Consider the following 25750-nt stretch of genomic DNA (forward strand, 5'->3'; position numbering starts at 1 on the left):
AAAAGTAAATCGGTCTCAGGTATTACAGTGCCACCTATGGTAATTTAGCTACTTCCCTATAAAGAAATTCGCTGATATATCAACTAAAAAAATGTTTTCATTGTATTTGTATTAATGTAACTAAGCTTATTTCAGTACTGGTGGTATAAAATGGTTATACCTTTTGTTCATTTCAAAGCAAAAAGATTTCTTGCGTTTCTTAAATTGCCTTACAACTTTTCAAAAGATTATTAATTAGAATCATATTCTAACAGCTACGATTGAAAATTCATAAGTGAGCGCTATATTGAGCTTATTAGTGCATATAACCTCTTCTCTTCTTTCCAGAAAATTTATTTTGGTGTCAGAAGAAAAACACGAACTAAGAGAAGTAAGTACTAGGAAAAAACTGATTTTTACAAATATTTTAATATAAACATTCTATTTATGTACATAATACAACTTAATGTAAATTAAGTTATGTTAATAACTTAAATATTTAAATTACTCATCCATCCTTGATTGATTCTGTTCAGAGTTATAGTTTTGCAGTAAATTCTTGAGTTCCTGAAAAGTATACACAAATATTACCATAAACAATTGATTTTTATTACATTTCAACAGTCTGCCTAACACAAATAATATAAATTTCTGGGAGGTATACCTTACTAACAAGCAACCACAGCAATAAATGTATTCACTAAAAGATAAAAAAAGGCAGGAAACATGTTGTAAAATCTTTGTCTTTGTTGACCATGTCTTTTAACTGAACATGTTTTTTGGACATATTGGAGCAGTACATATACACTACACTGACCAACATTTTTATTAGTTTACTTTGTGGTCATCCAAGAGCAAGATTTTGAATTTTGACAGTCTACTATGACCGTGGAAGCAATCCTTCTTGTTCAAAAACACTTTAAAAAACACCAGTGTTTTGCACTCTTAATGTTTGATTTAATATTAGGTGTGGATTTACTATACAAATGCTACTATTTTTAAGTATTTTGAATTAAAAAAAATCATATTAGTTCTTGTAAACATGTTAAGTAAAAGGGAATAAAGGCATTTAGAAACCTCTTCTCTAGAGAGAGGAGTTCTGAAATACTGTTAAACTAAATTCAAGCCGTAAAATGAAGCCTTGAGTTTAGCCGTTACCTGGTTTCCTAGAGCATCGACCATCTGCTTCAGTTTTCTGGCTGGTCCTTCGTCAGGGTAGAGAGATATGAACGTAGCCACATGGTGAACTGCTACTTTGAACAACACGGGACAAAATGTCTGCCTAACACGACCTAAAGACAACATTGTTGGTGTTCACAGATTTTATTTCTTTAAGTAATTTGTACTTAATTTTATTGCTTATCTATTTATAGTAACTGTTCTCAGTACCTTGGGTACTTAGACCTTAACAGTTCAGAAAACTGACCGTCCAATATTGTTATCGATACTAAAAACTAAAAATAAGAACCATTAATCTCTGTGTTTTCTCCTTACCTGGGAAATAAAGCCATAGCACATGAGAAGTAATCTAAGTGTAAATGGTAACAAAAAAAACAAAAAACAAAAAAAACCAAAAACAGTCCCATTTCAGTTCAAACCCCACATTTATGGCAGTAAATCTTATAGCTGCTTGACGGCCATTGATCCTAAACATTGTGTCCAAGGGATCTTATTAAAAATAAGCATAAGTATTATTTATGAATAGTTATGCTGTCTCACTTGTGACCTCAAAAAGGTTTGTGAGCATATCAACACTAACGAATAAAATCTTGTTTAACCCTTTCAACATTCTGCAGTGTCGTAACAGTTGTGCTGCCATGAAGGGCTCGCCATTTCACACATACGTATCATAGGCGAACATATGGTGTTGTAACGTCTAACTCTAACACTCCATGGCTGCTAAAATGGAAAAATATACTGAAATGAATTACACCTCTCCCCTCTCGTGACAGTAACTCTTACGTATACTATAAGTTTAAAAAACATCTGGTTCCTGTCGGTCACGCTGTATTCATTTAATTGCAATGCCCTTGGTAGCCATTGTATCAGCATTTGAGGCTTAGGGGGGTTAATATATATTATTTAGGGATATACCTTACCTTACCTCCTTGGCCACTCAAACCTAAGAAGTATTTTGGCCTCGTCAACAAGTTGTCTCCACTGCTGCCAGTCTGCCCCTGAGTCCAGGGAGGCACCCATATTTAGGAATATATATACATTCATAAAAGAGTTAATTCATAAAAATCTTTGTAAAATATAGCAAAAATTATAGTTAAAAAATCATACAAACGTACCTTGAGCAATAGACCTCAGATAAATGTGTAGAAGATCAGCATCTGTTTCGCAGGGTTCCAAAAAGTTTTTAATAGGAACACCAACCTGAAAGAAATAGTCTATACAAATTTGTGAATCACTGCATAATGGCATAATTTAGGAATCAACAAACTTATTACGAATCTATATTTGCAAAATATTCTAACTGATTTGTTTCAAATCATGTGCTTGAAGTTTGTGAAATATAAACAATATGAATGTACAAGAGAGTCCCACTAATCCAAACTAATTGGTACCTGACCCTCTTCAGATTGCTCAATCAATAGTTTGGGTGAGATGGAAATGCAGTATTAGATAACAAATTAAACTGTAATGGCTACATATTTGTCCTGTGATGACAACACCTCCGTGATTGTCTGTTGCCATAACAATCCTGATCTTACTACACAGCAACCTTAAACGAGAACCAAAAGGACACACGGTCATAGGCTATTGCTCATTCTAAATTTCCTGGTCCCTTACAAAATTTAAGTACGATTCACAGCCATTTTTCATTCAACAAAATTCAGTACCTACACTTTCACAGGCTTCAGTACAGGTTTTACAGGTTCCAGGTCGGCTGTACACCTTAGTTTCATTTTCAGATGCCCTTTTTTAATCTTCAAGGTCAAAATTTTATGTCATTACATTCCATTTTTAGTTGTTTCAGAGAAAAAATATATAAAACTAAACTAATACGCACAAAACATTCAGGTTTTGTCACTTCGAGGTTAGTAGACAACACTCAGGTTTCCAACATTTTGGCTCATATTACAAAAATAGTAACCAATCAATACACTATAGACTGACTTTTTTAGACAGCTTGGAATCTCCTGATAACATTAATACCAAATTAAATTCACTTCATTTTGTACTGAAATTGAGTGAGTCTGAATCGTTTCCATAAACGCTACATACTGTCAACAATTCTTATGTTATGCAACGCTCAGAGGGTTAATTTAATTAAAATACAATACGTTAATTTCTCTAATGGGAGGTTTGCAGATTTATCCGGACATTTGGGGTAGTGGAACTCTGGTGCTGGTGCAAATATGTATAGTTCGGCCACTTAGAAAACGACCTGCGCACTAATGCTAAACCAATGCTGAAGGAGGTCGCTTTCTAAGCGGCCGAACTATAGTAACTATCTTACTGTTTTCTTGAAATCCAATGATGACATCATTATCTTAAAAAGCTTATCATTAAGTGAGTGGTATCATTAAGTGTCATGGACCACTTTAAAATACGTGCAGCCCTAAGGAATTTTGAGATGGAGAATCAAAAATCTACCCAGGCTCCCAGGGATATACTTTACAATTTCCCAATGTTTCACAGCAGTGAAATTAATTGTTTAGGTATTTTTGTACATGTATATACAATTGTAACATGCAAACAATTTTTTAAATGTCAGTTTTAAAACACTGGGTCCTAGACTAACCTGATCCGTTGGTGTAGACAGGAACCTCAACACAGCCCCTAGCTCACACCACACTAGTTTCTTCAGTCTGATGTCATGTCTCTGTTGTAGCGGGATCAACACAAACTGTCCGAACACTACGTCTCCGTACGACACTCCCACAAACTGCTCCAATATCTGGCGATAGCTGCAACAGTGGGCTGCTTCAGGATTATAAATTAGTATACTGGCTTTTTGGTGTAGTAAACATGTTGAATTGTTCATTACACTCTACATGTACTCAGCTTGTTATCCACACCGGCCCAGACCAACATACGTCTCCAGCAGCTCCTAAAATCTGTCTAAAAATAAAAGATTGTTACATTTGAGGCTTGCAACATAATAGGCTTTTAATGCAATATATATAAAACATCGACACAAAAGAGTGTGTATTGTAAGGAGAAGATGTGAGTGTTGGATATGTGTGTGGAGATGTTAAATGAATTAAAAGCTCTTACTAGCTAGATCAGTAAGGACTAGTTTCAAATTGTCAAAGCTTTGATTATCTCAGGATTGTCATTGTACCAGGGACTTCTGATTGATTGCCTATGTCTATTCAGCTATCCAACTTATGCTCAAATACAGAAATATGGAGTGAAAATCACAACCTCTTGAAAAAGTTTCTACGAGCAAAGACATGAAAGCTTGTGATTGTGTAAAAAAAAATCCCTGCAATGACCTTTTTGGTTTTTAACATGAGCCAATGATATCACAAAACTCTAAGATTAGTTTTGTTCAAGGAAAGGCTGTAGGGCAGGATGTTGAATTGTACACTTTGTAGAGGATATCAGCTAGCTTACCTTGAAGAAATATAGGCAGGCCAGTATGGTTCACGGTCTATCTGTACTTCTCTTTATTCTACAATGCAAAACTATTAAGAGGCAAATAGGTGTAATCTATGCATTAAAGTATGTTAACCAACAAACAAGATAGGCCAAGTATCATGATAGCGCACAAGTAGAGTAAAACCAACTTACAAATCATAAAATGACTGAAGTCCAGGGATTGGTTTGTTGAATTTCATTTGTTTGTCATGAACCAACAAAGCCTGTAGAGCCTCGTTCAGCCAATCCCTCACATCTCGGAACAAGTCATTGCCTAGATAACATTTAATAATTAAAAATTTACAAAAAAGCTTAAAACTTCGAAAATATTACATCAAATCTCTGCTAAGCTGTTACTCAACACATTTAATAATCCAGCATCCGTATAAAAATTTGGACTTTTTAAATTAACAAAACTGATTCAGCAAAGTTTGCATGTAATTGGCTGAGGCTAAGCATAGTTTAAAAATAATTGTTAGTAATCTTCATATTTTAATGGTATTTCTGCTATCTTCGCATTAATCTTAAGTTTTGTATGGTACTAGGACTAGGTAATCTGTAACTATCAAGATTACAAATGTGTCAGATTAGTGTGGGTTTACTGTGTCAAACAATCTCTCACGTCGTATAGAAAAATTCAGCTGATTCTCTCTAAAAAATGTTTATTTTTTAGTTCTCTTACAACAACAAAAATAGAATGAATCCAAGAAAAAGCTTGATATTCTCTGGCTACAAATCTATAAATTAATAGGCAAGAATGTTTCTTTAGAACCTTTTTCTCAGCTGGTGTGCATTGCAGGGAAAATCTACTCATCTGTTAGAAAGATATTTTCCTGTAGATGTGCAGAATCCCTTTGTAAATAAAATTAGGCTAAAAAATAAGCACAAAAATGAATTTAAAATTTTAAAAAATTTACATGGGCCTTATGGGTTGCCATGCTGGTGATTAAATATAAACAGAAAATCCAAACAAATTAAAGAAATTCCAATCAAATGTTTTAATTACAGCAAGGGGTGAAAATAGAGATGTATGTACATTAGATATTTTTGGTCGAGTTTTCGATCACTGGACAACCATTAGTAATAATTAATTTACTGTAGGTAAATTCAAAAAATCAGATTCCAAAATTGGCGTTTCTACCTGAATATGAGTGTAGAATGGAGAAGATCCATTGCTATAATAAAACCATAAGACCATTTATTCAATGCACAATGATCGGACAGCTGGATCCAATTTGAAACCATTAAAAGCTACTAACTTTTCTCAGGGTTTGAACAGGTCATCTTTTTATTGCCAAGCAAGCACTGTAACCACTTATCTACTTTATGTATCCACCTAGTGAAACTTTAATACAATCAATATCAATGATGAGGTTTTAAAACACTGAAACATTTTTTTAGTACCAGGTGTATGATTCTAGAGCAAATGGTTTAGGATACTTGTACGTACCTGCAAGCAGCACACATGCTAGCCTGCAAAATCTAGACGCTGGTGGAAGGTGAGAGAGAAAGTCAGGTCGCAGACATTCTAGTACCACGCACCATTGTAGACAGCTGGTAGCTACACTGAGCGCATCACCACGCTTACTGTCCAATCAAACATACCATTAGCTTTCAACAATGATAAAAATGTAAAAGATTGGGTTGTCAAAGACTAACCACATAGTACAATAATAATATAGTAGAGGGCGCAAGGGCCAAGTTTTCAGGATTTTTGTTGGAATATAGGTTACGTATTTTTGGTCCTTGTCAATCAACCCTTTATTATTAGATTACAGTACTAATATTAATATTAGAGAACTATAGCTCAATTTCAAAATCTGAGATGATTGTCAAAATGTTTAATGCTCTAAAACTAGAAATCTTATAATGGATGGTGAGTTTATGATGTAAAATCTCACATAACCTAAGTTATAGTCATCATCAATCCTGGAGGCAAAACTGGATGACAGGTATAGGAGGGTTACTTAAAAAAAAATGAACACTACACTTTTCCACCTTTCTAAAAAGACTTTCATAGAGAGGGTAAAACAAGCTAAATCTGTTTCTCTTCACTTTTTTCTCTATACTAGGACCAAGGTTGTACAGACCCATCTATATTGTTGAGATGTACCAGAGGTAGGTATAGCCAGTCAGCTGGTAAAGCTGATTCTGTACCTCGGGGGGATGCTGTGAGGGAGGGAGGGGGAGAGATGTGACCCAACCCCTCCAGCGCAAACTCTCTCTGGTAACAGCCACAGATTGTCTCTAAACTGAAATTATAAAGAAAGATAAATTAAACTTATACAGATTATACTCTACAAGTAGTAGTCTTTTTGATAGTTGGATATCATACCCAGGTGCCATTGATCACTGGGCTTTTAATAAATGGGCCTGACTACAGACACATCTGCACCTACTCCATTCTACACTCGTCCTGCATATTCAGCTTAGAGTACATATACAAAGCTGTCGCTTGGTAATGTGATCAAGAGACAGCATTAGCAGTCCTAGCCTGATAATTTTGGAGGGTTAGCTCAACTAAAGAATTTATATTAAGAATTTTGTTTTTACTGAGACTATTAACTGTTGTTCCGTAGTTATGCGTCTTTTTTCAAACTAATGATATAACAGAATCAATACAGTAGTAACCAATTATTAATGAAAATTATGTAATCATAAATTTGACTTTATTAACTGTACAAACAAAATATTGTTAGTAGCATATAAAATACTGGGTTTTCAGTCCTATCTACTAAGACTTTCCCCTTGTAAACGTATACAAATTATCCATTTATACCTATCCAACGCTTCAGTAAGTAGTTTAGTTTTCTTGTCAGGTACATTCTGAGCGTCTGAGTTGAGATGTAGTCCTTCCAGCTGAGTTGATATATCATTGATATCTGCCCTGTAAAATAAACACATTTGATCAACAACAAAACAGGAGGAAAACTAGACAAATCACAGCCGTTAAAATATTTTCAAGTAAAACTGTTAAAGAGAATTTCCTAATTTTTGAACTTAAATGTTAAGATTGGCTTTAGATCCTAATCTTTGGTTGGGATTTTAGCTACTTAATCTTTTCTCTTTATCTTTGTGGAAAACTGTTAAGTTATTATTCAAATAAATTCCTACCCAAAAAAGTGTTTGTTGAAGATTACTTGGGTGAACAGATCAGAGAGCATGTAGCGATCGTCTGCATGGATAGAAGTGGACAGAAACAAAGCTGCCTGGTGAACTAAACTGCCTTCAACTGGATTCTGAAACAGTAAAAAAGTGTTTACCTTCATGAGTTCTGTTGAAATGGGCCTGTAGTTAAGGGGCATGTAGTTTTTTTTTTTTTTTTAGGGAGAGGAGGGAAAATGCTTTTACGCACACAGGTAGCCAGCCTGTAGTGTGAGACTCCTGAAATTATCAGACTACTCACTAAAAAACCCCCTCTACTCTGTTGGACACAGACCTGGAATTGTTTGTCACATTACTTCAAGTCAGGCCAACATGTGACCTAAGCCCTCAGGGCTCGCACCGTTTCTGGCATTTTGATTCTTTATTACCTACACCGCATCCCGGTCGAGGTCGAACTTCTTGGCGCGGAGAATACTCTGGATGTAATGTGACACACAGGTCCAATAGTCCTCACCCTCCGTCATCGTCGGTATGACCGTGTCCACCGACAGCAGTCCTACTAACTGTTGAGCCTCCAGGCGGGGCCTTTCCCAGCGCTGGCAGTGGAAAAATGTATGTTCCACGTCATCGAGAATGCCTGGACAGTATATGCAATCGGGTGACACGGCTTTGCCCATCCTAAACAGGTACGACCGGAAAAAGCCGTGTCCCGTCAGAAATTGGGTGAGGTAGAAGTCCACCTCTCCGTACCGCCGATTAACCCACGGTTGGACTTGCTGTATCAGTCGCCTGGTCCAGCGTCCCCGTGTCTCCTGTTCCCAGCCCTCCTGCCACATCTGGTAGGTGCGGGTGCGTTCCTCTGTTCGTCCCTCGTCCTCCCCACGGCGCCGGTAAATTGCCTTTCTCTCTGCCGCCAAAAGTTTGACGGGGATGACTCCAGCAACCACCAGGACGGCGGGCTCGGACACTGTTCGGTAGGCAGATGCTACCCTCAGTGCTGCCTGACGTTGCACTCGGGCGAGCCGCATCCTGTATGCCTCCTTATTTAGTGTGTCTGCCCACACCTCCGCACCGTACAAGAGTACGGACTGGACCGAAGACATTAACAGCCTTCTACGACTGGACCGAGGTCCTCCGACATTGGCCATCAACCGGCTAAGAGAAGAAACAACCCTAGCGGCCTTGTCCGCTGTACGGAAAATCTGGTCCCGCCAGCTAAGCTTGCTGTCTACCATGACCCCAAGATACTTGGCAGAACGAACGGTTTGAACCTCGACGGCTCCCACCCTCAACGGCACGATGGTGTCAATCCGTTTTTTTGTCAAAATCACGATCTCGGTTTTGCTCAAAGCAAGCGAGAGACCGTGGTCTGCCATCCATGCGTTTATGGTACGCATAACTCGGTTAAGCTTTAGCTGAGCCAGCTCAACGCTGCGTGCAGCTATCAAAGCTGCAACGTCGTCTGCGTACCCAACCAAAACAGTTTCCTCAGGCATTTCAGACTTCAGAAGGCTGTCATAAGCGACGTTCCAGAGGTCTGGGCCGAGTATAGAACCTTGGGCAGCACCAGAAGTGACACCCATCGTCCGCGGGCCTTCGACAGTCTCATACGTGAGGAGGCGAGACCGGAGATAATCCTCTATGATGCGAATGAGGTATGCCGGCACGTGGAAGGTGTTCTCCAGAGCGTCCAGCATATCGCACCACCTCGCCGAATTAAATGCATTTCGCACATCGTACAAAATCATACAAAAGATTGATAAAATTCCCCTTTAACTCAATCCAAACAATCCAATGGTAACTATAAATTGTAAACTTTAAGGATAACTCGAATACAGGGCGAGCACAGAATAAGAGCTCTGTTAATGATCAGTTAAATTTTTATTTTTAGGCAGTATGATTGATAGGTTAGTTATCTACTGGCTAGTTTTCTATGTGTCTAGTAGTATTCAACCATTCAAGCTAAGAAGACCAATGCATTGGCTAACAAGACTAGTATAACGTCATTTCTGAGGTATTGCCCTCCGGATTACTTAACAATTACTAATCTAGAGGTTAAATACCTTGTTGCCAACGTAATCCTTGGTAGACTTAATGGCTACTGGTTTTACACACTTATGGTGTCATTGTCAAGTCTAGATGTGGTTGTCGCTCCTAGTAGGTCGTCATTAAGTCTTCAAAACGCATAACGAGACGAATAAATAACAAAAACTAACACAAACAAACATTTTTACCAACGAACAATACTGTATGGCCATACAACTCTCGGCGCGGCTGTGGGTTCAGGGTGTAGGTCTAGTATTTGGAAAGCTTTAAGACTTTTAGAATAATATCAGCAAACTTTCTGAACAGTAAAAAAGCGCAATGTCTCGGGTAGAGAGTCTCTCTTTAAAAACAAAAACTAATACAAATTGAATCAAGGGAAACACTTACTTGAGTGTTGAGGTGGATTTGTAGAAGAGTGTACAAAAGAACGATTTCCTGGCGTGCGAACCAATGTGACGTTGTGGTTCTAACTCCTCCAGTAACAACCTCCTCTAAGTATTTCTGGATTCCTTCTGTCGTGGCAAACTTTTCCGACAACTGGAAAAACAATATAACTATTGAAAGAGAAAGATATTCTGTTGAGGAAAATATATGTTACTAAGACAGTAAACCTAAAAACATAGCATCAATAATACATACTATTGTCGGGACTACGTAAGTTTGCGGTTGAGGGAGGAGCCTAATAACCATATGGTTTTGAATGACCCAATGAGAACCGTGCGGTGTTGCCAAATCTAATAATACCAGCTGATTTGAAAATATTGCTTAGTATATTTTAATTAGTGTTGTCAACGGGCGATGTGGCAACGTTGCACTAGCCTTGTCTTGTGATTGGTTGCCACCAACTGCAAACTTACGTGGCCCCGACAATAGTTGTTCTGCCCGAGCAAGTACTGGAGAGGTAATTTTAAGTGATTATTGCACTGTTATTTGTATTCACATTACTTTCCCCTGTAAAAAAATAGTCTTAACTGATTTTACAAGCTAGAGTTGAACCAGACATTTTGGTATTTTTTCACAGACTGCATATTTTTATCTTTACGCAGGTTTTCTTACCAACCGCGTGGTGTCTACTGAGATCACTCCTGACGTTAGCCGATCGCCTATGATGTATCTCGATCACGCAGACTGTGCCGAAATATCGTTTAAAATAACAAAACAAATTGTTTAGACCATTCCTCTCTGCGGTCTGCCACTTCCAATGACCCAAAAATTCCTGTATACCCCCTTACACCTTGTAAACAAATACAGTTTAAGTTTCAATAAACACTTTTACAATTAGGGAGGAATTGAACTTGCAATGCAAATACAGTTATTGTACTCTACCTGTGGTGAACGTATCGCATAAACATAGACAGCTAATCCCATCATTACAGGCAGTGGGCTGTGGTCATACAGTGTAGGAGATATAGACCCTAGACATGGTAAACTTTCCACTACTGATGGCGACTTTTCACCTTCCAGCAACCACGAACACTTTCTGAAAAGTATCAATTTTATAAGCATAAAGTAGCTTCACCTTTACTTTGCATCAGGGTAAGAGCATAAATGGACACAGCAGTTAAGGGAGATTCTGGAGATTGTATCTATTGTCACTAAGTCTCGAGGATCAACATTTCCTTGATAATGCTGGTATTGATAGTTTGATCGAGAACCAGAATCAGCCCCACCCGATTTTCAAGATTTATTGACAAAATTCACGTTTCATTCCAGGGTTGAGTGGTTGAGTGGGTAACCTGTTCATTGTAAAACAAATATAGAGTACCATCATTTATCATGAAACCTAAAATTTTACAACTTTACACAAAATCTCTCAAATTTTAAACAGCTGTATGTGAGAATCAAACTGACTACTTTTAAGGGGTGAACAAAGGATGGCTAGGCAAATCAGTACATTGAGGTTTTCTTATACTTGCCAAGGAAACTCATAAACACAATGATTCTCATGGGTTTAACATGGTAATTTTTAAAGCCTGGAGGACAGAGCAGTAAGGTATTTTGAAATCATGAGTAGGGCATCAAATTCTTGGACATATACTTTTTTAGGAAATGTTGGTGTTGGTATTTTAGCAAACAGTAAGGATATATTTTTGAGCAATAAGTTTCACAATGATCGGATGAACAGTTTGGTAAATGTAAAAAGGACAAACAGCCGAGCAATGTGGGCATTAACATTACAAGCTAGAGTACACACCTGATGTTTATTAGTAAGGTGTTGTTAGTTCTGAGGCATTTGATGTATAAACTGATATAAAAAATACAAACTGCCATCATAATCGTGGTATATAGTTTGGGATATTAACTCTGAGTAAACTGTTTTTAAATTCCAATTATTATACGTTGAACATACCTTAATTGTTGTGACAGCAATACAAAGTTCTCAGAGCTTAAAAATGATTCAACTTTCTGATGAATTTCGTTGCTCTTGAAGTCCTTGAACAGAAATGTTGATTGTTATTTTTGGGTTCCTTTAATTAAATACCGTTGTTTATAAAGAGAATAAATTTACAAGAGATCAAGCTTAGAGCAAACTACAACACAGTATTTACAAAAATGGTTTTACATACTTGCACATGCATAAATTTGACTTACAAATAACATTATAGTTAGGCCGTCTAAATATTGAGTGTAACCATACTGCTGTAGAACACAAACATTTTTGGATTGATGAGGAAGACAACAATATTAAAACTCTTTATTGAGACAAATGCATAATTTATTATCAAATCATACTTACAAGATAAACATTAAATTCAAAAGATGTATGATATTTAAGATTAAATGTGGACATGCTGGTGATTCATGTCAGATACAATTGGATATTCTGAGGTTTACGGATAATAACTTGTTTATTACATGATTTTTTAAGATTTGACTTTTGATAACTATTTTTATGTTTGGACTAAACGACTTAACCACTTACTTAACACAATTATCTATTATTCGGTTAAAACCATTTGTTCAACATACCTGAAGCTTTACGTTTAAAGCCACGGCATTCAATACAGATTCCAGTAATTTGCAGCCAGCCCACTGGAAAGAGATCTGTTAATTTTTTTGTTATACAACCACAAACAAAAAAGTGCAAAAAGTTCAACAGTGCAGTTCTCAGTGCGAAGAGTTGTTTCTTAGTAGTATTACAATTTACAACTACTAATACCTACAGATAATATTAAGTTTATGATATTCCATGTTGCTGTATTTATTTTCTGTATCATAACCAATAAAACAAAAAAGAAAGCACCTTTAATATTTGATTTGATGTTTTAAGGTTTAGCGAGCTTCACTCAAACAAATCACTCTTTCATTGTTTATAAGTTATAACTTTATAGTAGGGATGGATGGGATCGAATTTTTAGTTTGGACGGGACGGGACAGGATTTTTTCCTGTGCATAAAAAGGGTTTGTTTTTAAAGTCTTGAGAATTTGCAGTTTCCAAAAAAGACAAACAAAATCAAATTTTTTACAAAAATTATCAATTTTGTGTGGCACTGATCTATAAAGACCAAAAAATTGTTAAATATTTACAGATCTGTTTTAAATTTTAAAATTCTATACCTGTATAGAAACTTTAAATGACTCAGCGGTTACGGCGCGATCGTCGAAATGACTTGCGGTCATGGCGCGATAGTCTAAATGACTCGCGGTCACAGCGTGATCATCAATATGTCTCGCGGTAACGGTACAATCGTCGGTATGACTCCCCGATCATCGAAATGACGCGGGGTCACGGCGCGATGGTCAAAACAATTCACGGTCACTACACTATGGTCGAAATTACTCCACGGTTAGGGTGTCATCGTCGGTATGACTCGCGGTCACGGCGTGATCGGCGGTATGACTCATAGTCTTACCGTCCATCCCTACTTTATAGTTAATTCAATGTTGTTGTATTACGTTTTATTAACAATACCAAATGAGTATGCGTATATTGTCATATGTTCATAAATGCTGACAACAAACAAAACTAAAACACTCCTTCTATACATAGTAAATTGAGAAAAATGAATCATAAAGAAGTTATATGAATTTTGAAAACATAGTAAACAAAATAATCACGCAAGTGTTTTGAATTTTAAACAGACATGCAAATAAATAGCCTACTAAGAAAAATAAATAACTATGAATGTCTTTTGAATATTTGAATTAATAATGATCTGTTAATAGACTTAGCCAGCAACAATTTGAACATTATAATATGTACCTACAGATTTCCTCACATAAAGCGTTTGCACAAGAGGATATGTATAATCAAACCGATTGAATTAAATAAAGGTTTTTTTGTACTGAATTAGTGGAACCCCAGGTACTATACCTATTTTACTCTTTACAACAGTCAAAGCCAGTTTTTAATAGCTGCCAAATATGGCTGCGTTTTTAGCACCAACTCAAGACCCGAGAATCAGGTTTAAACATTTTAATAGCTGCCGCGTTCAGCAGCAGTATCCCACGCCACGCTTCAAGACAGGCGAATGCTCCAAGAGCAGTACATTTATTAGTTTTTATTTCAGTTGATTTAAGTTTCAATGTATATTGATTATTAAAATTTATCTTTAAACTTAGACAATTAATTAAGTTCTAATATTTTTCTGGTTATTTGGCAATGTTGTACCAAACTAAGTTTTTTTGTTGGAGGATAAACAATCAAATTAGTTACTAGTTGAGGAACATGAATTTGCGTAGAAGGCCGTGCAGTCAAATCACAAGAATTTAAAAAATGCGGACTGTAGACACTAGGCAACTAAAAACTCATTCATAAACCAATTTCTCAATTGAATATCGCAGGAAAATGTCCTTACTGAATATCACAGAGGAACTATAAAAGGCTCGGGACATCACAATTCCACTGCCTTCTTCTGGAGCCAAAATCGTCACCTAGGAAAACCCGCCTTTAGATAGCTTAGATCGATCATGGATTTTTTAAGGTTACATTACCTTGAAGCCTGAAGCGTGTGCAGCCTGTGAGAGCCATTTGAGGGTACAAAGATGCAGTGTAGGTAATAGGCAAGACACAGAGCTGATGTCTACCCTCAGTACTGCAGTGACCCACGACACTACAGCTGTGGCATGCTCTAGGTCACCTCCACTACTGTCACCAATGTTGGTGTTGTCTGCGTGAGTCACTAGTAGTCTCTGTATCACTGATGTGAATGGCCTTCACATTACAACACATGTTCAACAATTTTTGAAAAAGTGGTAAACAATTTTAACTTTAACTTTTTACCAGGGGTTGTGGATCCCTGAAATGGTCAGGTCAAGCTCGGGCCAGGTAATTTATATTGGTGGTGGGCAAGCAGCTCGAATTTTGAGCTGGGCTTTTATTTTAGCGGATTGTAGTGTTTAAGAAGATCACTTGATTAAATTCACAAATTTACTGTAATTTCAGGAGATGATTAATGATTTTGCTGTGATCACAGGAGAGATTGACAATTTCACTGCAACTGCAGAAGGTAATGAACAATAGTTTATAAACCAATTGTAATAAAACAATACTTTTCAAAGCAACCAGTTGGCCCAAAACCTGAAGGTTATAGTTTTTTTATCCTATTTGGAGTAAAAAGGTGTGGCCCGTAGACTCGTATTTTTGACCTAATCTATCAATTGTTAGCTAAGAAAGATGTGAACTCAACAAAAAAATAACAAGTATAATATTGATTAAATCGATTGAGGGTATTAAAGGATTTAATATATGTAAAGCAAAAAGATGTATAACCAACCCAACACATCCGACTGCCAAATGGTAAGCTAGGAAGGACTGCCAGGTGTAAAAACTTTCCAACACTAGGCTCATGCTCGTTTCATCCCGACTCCTGAAAAAATACATAAATAACATTTACAGAGTTGACTTGCTGGTTTATATAAATTTTAATCAAACTTATTGTTATTATTAACTGTAGTTTCATAGACAAGACATAAAAAAAATAGAAATCTTTGACTGCATACGTCTTTTAAATTATCTCATGCCAGTGACATAAGAAATTTTAAACAGTAACATGCTGGCCAAAACTATGAATTTTGTAAATCTTTGGTTGGCTCTCGGTTTAGCTGGTACAACTATGAGGATTAGATAGAGTGTCTGGTTCACAAAAGGTTTTTATATTTTTAATGCAATGAATTTTGTTTCTAAAATCGATTAAGAATGTTCGACTGTTTCATATGGTAGACTTAAAGAACCAAACATTTCCCTTTCAACGCCCCTCCCCGTTGCAAAGCACGGGTATAGCGGCTAGTTTTTTAATAAAGTTGTATGTTATTCTTTTATTATTTAAGGTTATCAGCTTTTTCAGCTTTTACCTGTCCATAAAGGCAACATCTTGGATTTAGTTTGTTGCACTACTGACCGAGCCACTGATTCACCAAAAATATTTTAGAATTAACTGTTTTTGCTTTGGATTGAACTTACAACTAACTTTTGATAATAATGACAATAAAAAAAAAGTAAATGAATTTTACCCAGCAATGAAGCGTTGTATGACGTCCATTAGATTATAAGTCTCAAACAGATGAGTGGCCAAGCTCTGGGATTGACTTGAGATGACTCTAAACAGTTTCAGAGCTTCAGAACAAGCTCTTGGAGGACCTTCTTCCACTGAGGAAGAATAAGCGTTATGCACCACGTTACAGATTTTACAAAATACAATAATTATAGTCTGAAATTCAATTTTCTTCCTAAATTTTTAATATTTGATGTGACAAAAAGTATGCTAATATGCTATAGCTGTTAGTGTTGTTTGGTTAAATTGGTACCATGTTTAATGGAAATTAGTAAATTAGATCAGCACACTCTGTCAGTGGTTTATTTAACTATGTTTATTCTCATTCTAAAAAATCTTAAACATGAATGTTAAGCCACTTATTTTTAGATAATTGTTAACTATTGCATAGATATCCAACTAGAATTAATGATAAAATAGATTAGAAACCCCTGTTGTTGTCAATCTGTTGGTTTTTAAATAGAGACAGCTATAGTTTCAGAGCTTCACAGTCGGAGTGATGTACTCAAATATCATTGTTAAATATTTAAATGTTTTAAAATTTTGTTTGTGACATTATTTACAATAAGATTTGGCAATGGAGCTAAGATACTAGTAATTTACTGTTCTGATGAATAAAAACTGAATTGATGACAAATTGAAATTAGTTATTGTGCATATCCTGGAGTAAAGAACAAAGTTTAAGTAGGGTACTTAACATTAAATATTTACATACAAATATAAAGTTAAATTAAAATCTCTGGGTGATGTAAGATTATGTTACTCACCAAACTGATAAACGTCTATAAAAGCAGCTCAATTAGAGTCGATTGACAGTTTTGTAAATAGCCTAAAGAAAAACTCAGAGTAAAGAAAGTTAAAATGGAAAAGTGTTTACAAAACCTATTTAACCGTAAGAAAAATGTAAAGATCTCATTCTCACTCATTGAAATTTGCTGTACAGTAAAGTGCGTTTCAAAATAAGTCCACGCAGATTCAACTAATTTGTTTTGTAAACCCTGTATTCTTAAAATCTTTAGACAGTATGGCAAGATACCTGTATCAGTTTTACGTAGGTGACAAATATATTAACTTTTGAATGCAGATTACCCACATGAGTTTTGTACTACTTACAGAACCTACGAACAGCCCCTAGCAGACCAGGAGAGTTGCAGATCTCTGTAGCAGCCTCAGGAGAATGTCTGGCAATACGGACTAGACACCTGGATATGTGACCTATCTCTACTGGCTCAGGATTTAACTTGTCCATGATGTATCTGTAAAACACAAAGAAATACAAGATATTATGTTCAAATTGGGCATTAAGAAAACTTAAAAAAGATAATCCTAGACAAGAATTCCCGCACATGGAAACCTCGTAGAAAAACTTCAATGCTATACTCGTCAATGCAACGCCTTAGCTACCATGAGGTCGGTCGAACGGGTCAATCGCCACTATAAGCACACGTTACTCTAGCACTTGCAGGTTGGATTCAACAAACTACTTGGGCACCATAGGGTTGGCAGTATAGCTATCTCGCCCCAAATGCGGTGACAGGTTACACACGTCGGTTATGGGTTAACATGATGAGATTAGTACAAGACAGACTGTTAATGTAGTAGCTTCCTTCAAACCCAAGACAAGGATAAATATGATATCCTGAAACTTGCGTTTTACTACGTGATGGAACGTCAAAGGTAATTTTATGATTTTGTATAAGGCACATAATAAATATACATTGAATGGTGTAAACTAAAATATAAACTCAAGTAGACGTACCTAAAAAGAACATTGTTGTGGGTTCCGATTCTTGTGCTCGCCGCTATATAAGTGCAGTTCAACACTTCTGCTGTACTGACTTTCATCTTGTCTTACTGAAAACGTTCCAAGGACAGGCCTGAGTCCTATTGAACAGCCAATTAGAAGATTGAAAGAGGCCACCTACTGAGCACTTAAACCACTCGGCTACCTAACTACACCTACCTGAACCTTGGCAACAGATGAGTCCTTAGAGCTCCTTTGATGACATCAACTTTGAGTAACTCTGTATCCTTAAGTTCAGCTAATTCAGTTGGTTTCAGATCCAGTTGGACAAAAAGTGAAGGCTGGCGCAAGCCTGTAGCCAGACCTAACAAGCGATCTAAGCATCCCTGAAACAGATTTGAAATGAATTTACCACAAATAATTTAAATTTTTAGATTATCAATGATTTTTTTTAATTACTATTCTCATCAACAATAACCATAGATGTCTACCGATTTAGTTCCATGTTTATTCAAGTGTAAAATAACTATTACAAATTGGTATATTGTTTTAGAGCACGAATGCAATAAAACAGCTTCATATTCACAAAATGTATGTCCTGCAGTTTTTTTACTACTGCACAGAGATAATATTGGATTGCAATATAATTGAACATTAACTACTAATTGTATTCATTTCATTTCTATAAGCGGTTACTCAATAAACGCCAATTTTTAGGTAATTGTTGTTTGAATTACATGTTCATGCAAATACACTCAACAGGAAAAGGAATGTCGTAGGAAGCTTAAAGATGGAACTGTAAATTACTATAGAAAATATATTAAGTACATTAAAGTAAAGGAACAAATAAACGTAACACACATACTCTTAGAAACGTGTGCCTAGCCTACCTCATCTTTGATATTGACTAATAAGTTGCTGATAGCTGCGAGCGCAGCAGATACAACGGAGCGGACAGAGTCATCCAGCGTAAATCTCAGCAACAAGTAGAGCTCAGAGTCCAGCAACTGGGGAAGAAGAGGCTTCTCTAGGCAGTAGTCATAGTCGCTAGCCTGAACACATGAGAAACTGTTTTATGAATGCTACAGTATATATTAACCAAAACATAGACATAGCTTAGAAGGAAAACATTGGAAAGGTATCAATACTCTGACTGTTTGCTGGTGAAACCAAAACAACGTATGGTCACTGGTGGGTGGTGACTCACTTACTGTTCCTAAATCCGCAAACATGTCATTATTAGAATTTTTAATACGCAGTAATGGATAATGAAAAGAGTCGAATTACTCACAAGAACCTCATCAGATTTAGATTACATTTTATTATTTAATATCGCCAAAACCTGAGGGATGAGGGTTGAATGGATGAGATAAAAGCTTTGTGTGACGCATAGCGGCACGCTATATTTTTTTATAGTGTGTGCAGTTCGCGAAGCCGGGCTACATGTTCATCTCGTTGCCTGCCGCGACTGCATCAATGCTCTATCCCCACCTTTCCTAGGTCTTGTCCTCCTGGCTTCTTCGTCAACCGGCATCTGGACAGAAAACCTCTCCGGAAAACACCAGGCATTCTCTCGATATGATGGATAAGTTAATTGATAGCTAATAAGTAGTAATAAGTTCAAATTATGGTTGGCTAAGTCAGGTAACTAGCGGGGAGCCCTTCTGGCTCGCCCGACTGGTGAAATGTAGGAAACAAAATGTTAGCCGGGTTCGCTACCCTTAAGGTAGCGGACCTTCTCAAACCTGTTAGTTAAACCACATGTTCCCAGAATGTAGCTTAGCAATTATCCATCAATTCATACATATTAGTCACTGAATATTCTCTAAATATTATTTTCCCTCACTCATCAATATTAGTAAGTAATTTCCCAAGTTCAGTTCATAGTTTGAAGGATAGGTTAATATTTAAATAGTTAGTTCAATTGGTTCAATCAAAGCTGGCTAGGCAAGTGTTCTGATCTGGGTAAAAGGTCTCCGTCCCTCTGGTCCCCAGCAATCTTCCTAATTTTATTGGTAGCAGATTCAGCACGCTTATGTTAAGTTTGGTCCGGACACACCTTCTCCTAACCTATTACATTACCCCATTTATTCCCTACTGATTACCCTAATTTCCCTCCTCCATCCCATACCATAACCCAGTAACCCCGCACCCCCTCACAAACGGCCACCGGCTACATTTGTTACAACTATCAGGCTTCTTCAACCAGGATTCTTACTAAAAACATGATTAAGGGTAGCTGGGTTCACCAAAACTATTCGGGGTTTAGTCAAACAACCAACCTTCTAATTGTTAGGAAAACACTATATCAGAGCCATACTTGAGCGAGGGGACACCTAGAAATGTGTGTTGTTTTGGGAATAAGGGTTTTCTCTTACATTTACTGGATTCTGGTTGGATTTTTTCTATATTTCTGGATGTTAAGAGCAAACTGTACCTTTACAAAGATATTTGAGAGTGTAGATATTGCAGTGATTCTCTGCTGCAGCATGGAGGATCGACTGAGTTGCATCAGTTCCTGTAATGTATATCCCGGTCGCTCTGGCTCATCTCCATGATGATGGAGACCTTCTGTCGTCTGCTCTTCACAGTACGGCAAAAGTTCACCTGAAAACCCAAACGGTGCAGTGAATGCAGTCATTTAATGATACTAGCACTCAATAAATCCAACACCTGATAGCCAATACACTCAGAAACCCGACACTGCTTTCCTGCTTTTTAGTGTGAGATAGATTGCTTCAATACCTGACAACCCGCAAAAATTAATGATGTTTGGACTGCTCCCTTGAAGAGGCGTTACCGGTTGTGTGCTTTCTTACAAAATACACTACTGTAAAAAAAAACAACTGATTTTAGTTGAATTTATGCCAACCCATTGACAACAGATCACAGATAAAAATCTATTGATATTTGACTAAAAACTAGGGATGGTCAAGTCTCGAAATTTCGGGAAATTTTCGGGAAATTTTAAATCTCGTTACACGAGACGAGATTTCTTTTTGGCCGAGATTTTTATCAAGACGAGAATTAACAAAAAAAAAAAAGAAAAAAATTAAAAACGCCTGCAGAAAGTCAATGCAATACCCGCAATACAGGAGCGTGTTGTAGTTGCGTTTCCTTTGCGAAGGCGTTCTTATTTAATTAATTCTTTAAATGTAAATATTACTTTAATTATTTTAATAATATTACTTTAATAACATTTGAGAAGTTTTGTTAAGTGTAAGTAGTGTGAGGAATGTTTTATTACTATAAAAAGTCAAAACAAGTAACTATTTTATAAAAATTAATATTGCTTTTATTTTATGATTTATTTTATTTTAGGATAAGTTGAACTCTATCCTAACTGATATCACTATGTTTCCTAATTGTAGGCATTTTTAATAAGTTAGGCGTGATTAATAAAAAAATGTTATGCTGATGTTTTTTAATAAAAGATTGTAAATATTCTTGCCTATAATCATTATTTTTGTATTTAAACAGTCATCTAACAATGTTACAAAATCAGGTAAAAATTTTGAACGTGCATTTCCCGTTGTGTTTGAGAAGGGAAATCCCGTCTCGATCTCGTCTCGAAATTTTATGAGAAATAAAAAATCTTGTCTCGTCTCGTCTCGAACTAAAAATCCAATCTCGTCCTTCCCTACTAAAAACACACTTAAAAACCTTCCCTGTAGCAGGGAAACTAATTACTCGTTGAACATTGCTTTGAGGGAATAGATCTGGGGGGAATAGATCTGAAATTTTTTTTTAGGGATATTTTAGTGAAAATCAAATCATCCAAATGAAGATTTGCTTAATCTGCAGGTTTGCTGTGATGGAATTTTACACTGTAATTATGTTTAGGTTCATAAAAAACAGGAATGCAACTATCATTAACCTATACCATTATTATGGCAAAAGACTTTTGGAATTTTAGGGGTTTAGACAGATTTACCTTAGAAGCACTTGTGATCCTTCATTACAAATGCCACTAGGTCAACACTAGCAAAAACAAAAATGACGCAAGCTGCTACTTAGTCTTACTCACCGTCAAAGTTGAACCTAGCGTTGTAGGGACAACCGGAAGGGGGAGGTTTGGACGGGGGGACATTCTCCATCCACTTTAGTTTCTCCGGCTCCACAACATCCATGTGGGGGAACTTGTTGACTAACTCTGCAGCAGCTGTTTGTCTGACCACCTCACTAGAAATTGTAAACACAGCTGTTAGGTATGCTTCAATGCAGTTTAAACGAGAAAGATTGTAAACTAAGAGTTTTAAATTATTATTTTATGGTTTGTTAGACAAGAGGTTGGATATGATTAAACAAATGAGAAAAGAGTTCTTGATTATGAATACTTCTTGTGGGTACAAGGAAGAGGTGGGGGGATTAAGTTGGAAATTTATGAGTGTAGTGAAGACGTGAGGGATAGAAAGTAGTGGATGCAAAACGTTGGGATCTACAAGATCTACCTTGAGTATCAATGAGCCTGAAAATGAGAGGTGGTGTGAGGATATTGGATATACCATGGTCCTCTTCAAAGATATATCCATAAAGAAATTTTGCAAAAAAAAATAACATGATCTAGTGAGCATGAGCATAAGAGTCTTCAAATAGTCATTCACACTCACTAACAGTCAAAATGCTAGTTTTAAATTGTCACTAAAACATTAAATCCCTATATTCTTACATAAACAATGTTTGCTCTATATCTAGGCCTATATCTATATCTATGTATGCTTGCAATCTGTCAGTAATGTTTCCAAAGTCGCAGAAAGATTTCTCTTTGCAGCAGACTTTCAGTACCTAATGAGTATTTAAATAAATACTGATTACAATATTCTTCCTAAATATATTGAGTAGACAAATTTATTAGTCTACTAAATTTGTCTACTGAATTTAATAAGTAAAACTAATTGGTGTTAACTTGGAATTTGACACATTGAACTATAATTTATAATTTAGTAATTATTAAATTTCTTATTGGATAGCAATTTGTCACATAATTCGTCGTGCATGATATGGCCAGCTGTGCATCATTCTATGTTTATCAAATGTATTCTTGGTTTTCGTATGTGTTAAATGTTGAATTTGTAAATATTTACGATGACATTGTGTTCAATTAATTTATGTGTGACAAAATAGGCTTGAAAATAAAACAACTGTTTTGAAACTAGTCACCCGAGACTACCAAAGGATTGACGACATACGGTATGTACCTAAACCTATTTATTTTGTCGTAAATCAATCTTGGAGACGATGCTGAACTAATCCTAAAGGCCTACTCTTATATGAGCAATGTTTGGTTGTTTTAGCATTCGCCAAGTAACCGTGTTGGTTGAACAAAAACTAACAAGAAAAAAGTAAACAAAAGACTTGTAACCTGTGTTTATAACAAGCCATCCACAGTATACTAGCAAATTACAAAATAAGTTACAGTACAAAGGGGAAAACATCAGTTGTTACTATTGAGCAAAGATTACACTGAAGATTACTCGATATAAGGGTACAATCATGTACAATGGAAATAAACCATACCGAGCCATGGCTCGGTCCCCAAAGACTATCTTTTTTAAACAATCCAAAGGTTTTATTTTGACTGAAAACTAAGTGGTCGATTAGGCCTCGGGTACGATACGAGCGGCGAGCGGCAACCTGAGCGGCACGTAAGCGACGGTGGTGGCTACGATACTAGCGGCACTTTTATAACGCTCATGAAATTTCTCAAGTTTTATGAGTTAGTTTAGTATAAAATGGTAAACTATACTTACCTGCAAGACGTATTGCAACTTTGGTTGCTATCTGACAATTGTTTGCCTTTAAAGAAAAACTTAGTTTTTAGAAAAACCTTAACCATAATTTTTTTCCGTACTTTTCTGGTGACTGAAGTGTTTTAAAACTTCCTTGCTGGTCATTCCACAAACATTATCTGGACTGCACCTCACGTATCGACTCGTATCGCATGTTTGCTGCTGTTACCCTGTCATTTTAGGGCCGAACAGAAGCATGACTCACCTGAGCGGCGAGCGGTGTTTTCGCGAAAATCGGTTTTGACTTGGAACCATGAGCGGCGCTGAGCGGTGCCGCTCACCGCCACTCGCCGCTCAGTCGTATCGTGGCCACCCTCAACAAATTTACACGCAACCAAATGAGACCCGATGTCAGAGCGGCGCCGCTCATGCCGCTCGCCGCTCGTATCGTACCCGGGGCCTTAAGGAGAACTGGAATAGAGTTTGGCTAGCTTTCTTGAGACAATAACAGTCAGTTAAAGGTTACATATAACACAAAACTGATGTTTTGTCCTAAAAATCATTTCTTTACAGAGTCGCAACTGCAAAATCACAGTTTAAGTTAAAAAAAGAAATAATCTCCAGTCTTGTAACAGTGGGTACAATAGAAAAGCTTGGTGTCCATACAACTTTCCCAGATTTTGTGATAAGCACGATAAATACAATGCTACATATTATGAAGCTGTGACAGGTGCTCAAATGTATATCAAAGAAGCTGGGTATCACAGATTTGTGATCTATAGCAGCACTTGGTGACAGCAATGGGTTTGTTATGGGTTCGTTAATTTCATTAATATTTACTGACCTTTCATCCATTGCATGGGAATTTGAAGGTTGGTTCTGTGATTCTCTCTTGATTCTTTGAGTTGCTTGTAATGATTTTCTTGATTTAAGAAACTCAACAAGTGATGGATCTATGTTGGCGAGTAAATTATTTCTCTCTTCTTCTATTTCCGCCGGAGTCATTGAAGCTAAACGTTGCACATTCTCCTCATGGATTGATCCCGCATCAGGGCCAAATACTTACATTGCTTTTGTTCCTGTGTAAGATTAAACAATTACTAGTTAAACGATTTCTTGTATGACTACGTATTGTACGCCTTGATGGTCTAAATTTTATTGCCACAAAAAGTAGTTTGTTTACCAATACCAAACAAGGATACTGTAAGGTAACAAAATAATTTTATTAATTGCTATAACAGTAGAAAACATTTTCAAATTTCAATTTACTTTTTAGAATATATGTCTAAGAAGCTACAATTAATACAATTTTTACAACCCTAGGTTATAAGGATTTATTACAAATAATATCTTTGAAAAACTGTAAAGTTTTCAAAAATTAACTTTAATGCTCTATAAAATTGTCAAAAATACAGTAATGATAAGAGTGTAAAACTTGTCTTAAAATGCTTATTTGTGTTTTCTTAAAAACACTCATTTTCCCAGCATTTTTAACTTAGGTCATTTTAATGTAAAATAGGGATGTAGTACCCAATTCCCCCCTCTTTTTTTTGTCCTAGGACGCTAGGCACGAGTCCGGAATGGTTTTTCACATTACTTCAGGCTAGACCTAGGGGTTACGGCATTATCACTTAGATAAAATCCATTGGTGATATGGACGGGATTCGAACCCGGGATCCCAGGAACCGAAGTCCCGCGCTCTAACCACTAGACCAGCTCGCTCCCTCTGGGGTAATTGGGTATGAAAAATATTTTTTTTTTTAATAGAACAAAACAACTTGCAGGTCTGAAAATAAGTGAAAAGATGTCTATTGGAAGCCTTTAAATGAAGGCATAAAAGTTGTAAATTGATTCAATTTGTTTTAGCCTACAAAATACATTTTTACAAAACCTAGTACCCAATTCCCCCCTTCTACCCTATTAGCCTACCAATTATTTGAACTTCAATTTTATGATTTTTGACACATATGACATACAGTAGGCCCTAACTTATTAGCTATTTTGTAAGACGTAAAACCACTTACCAAAACATTTTTTATCAATATATTGATTGGTCTTTT

At 36.4% G+C, this 25750-nt stretch overlaps 1 protein-coding gene across 2 annotated transcripts; it reads right to left on the reverse strand.

The window, feature by feature from the left end:
- Positions 1-410: 410 nt before the first annotated feature.
- LOC128999937 (RNA polymerase II-associated protein 1) lies at positions 411-24764 on the reverse strand. 2 transcript variants are annotated; one of them, XM_054426726.1, is made up of 22 exons: positions 24535-24764; positions 21989-22143; positions 20399-20568; positions 18852-19013; positions 18181-18347; positions 17331-17473; positions 16177-16312; positions 15441-15533; positions 14659-14878; positions 12694-12756; positions 12074-12156; positions 11050-11203; positions 10111-10260; positions 7687-7811; positions 7352-7459; positions 6663-6824; positions 6023-6159; positions 4726-4846; positions 3731-3896; positions 2274-2358; positions 1138-1271; positions 411-546 (listed from the first exon to the last, which is right to left on the reverse strand). In XM_054426726.1, exons 1-22 carry the CDS (start codon positions 24693-24695, stop codon positions 484-486), a joined length of 2958 nt encoding a protein of 985 aa, XP_054282701.1. In that variant the 5' UTR covers positions 24696-24764; the 3' UTR covers positions 411-483. The 2 variants fall into 2 exon arrangements, with proteins under 2 accessions (XP_054282701.1, XP_054282700.1); XM_054426725.1 differs by having other exon boundaries at positions 12694-12768.
- Between the last annotated feature and the right edge of the window lie 986 nt (positions 24765-25750).

This window comes from Macrosteles quadrilineatus, unplaced genomic scaffold (assembly GCF_028750875.1).
Source record: "Macrosteles quadrilineatus isolate MER2022 unplaced genomic scaffold, UCM_ALF_1.0 Scaffold_8__2_contigs__length_117827958, whole genome shotgun sequence".
In the NCBI taxonomy this organism is placed as follows: Eukaryota; Metazoa; Arthropoda; class Insecta; order Hemiptera; family Cicadellidae; genus Macrosteles; species Macrosteles quadrilineatus.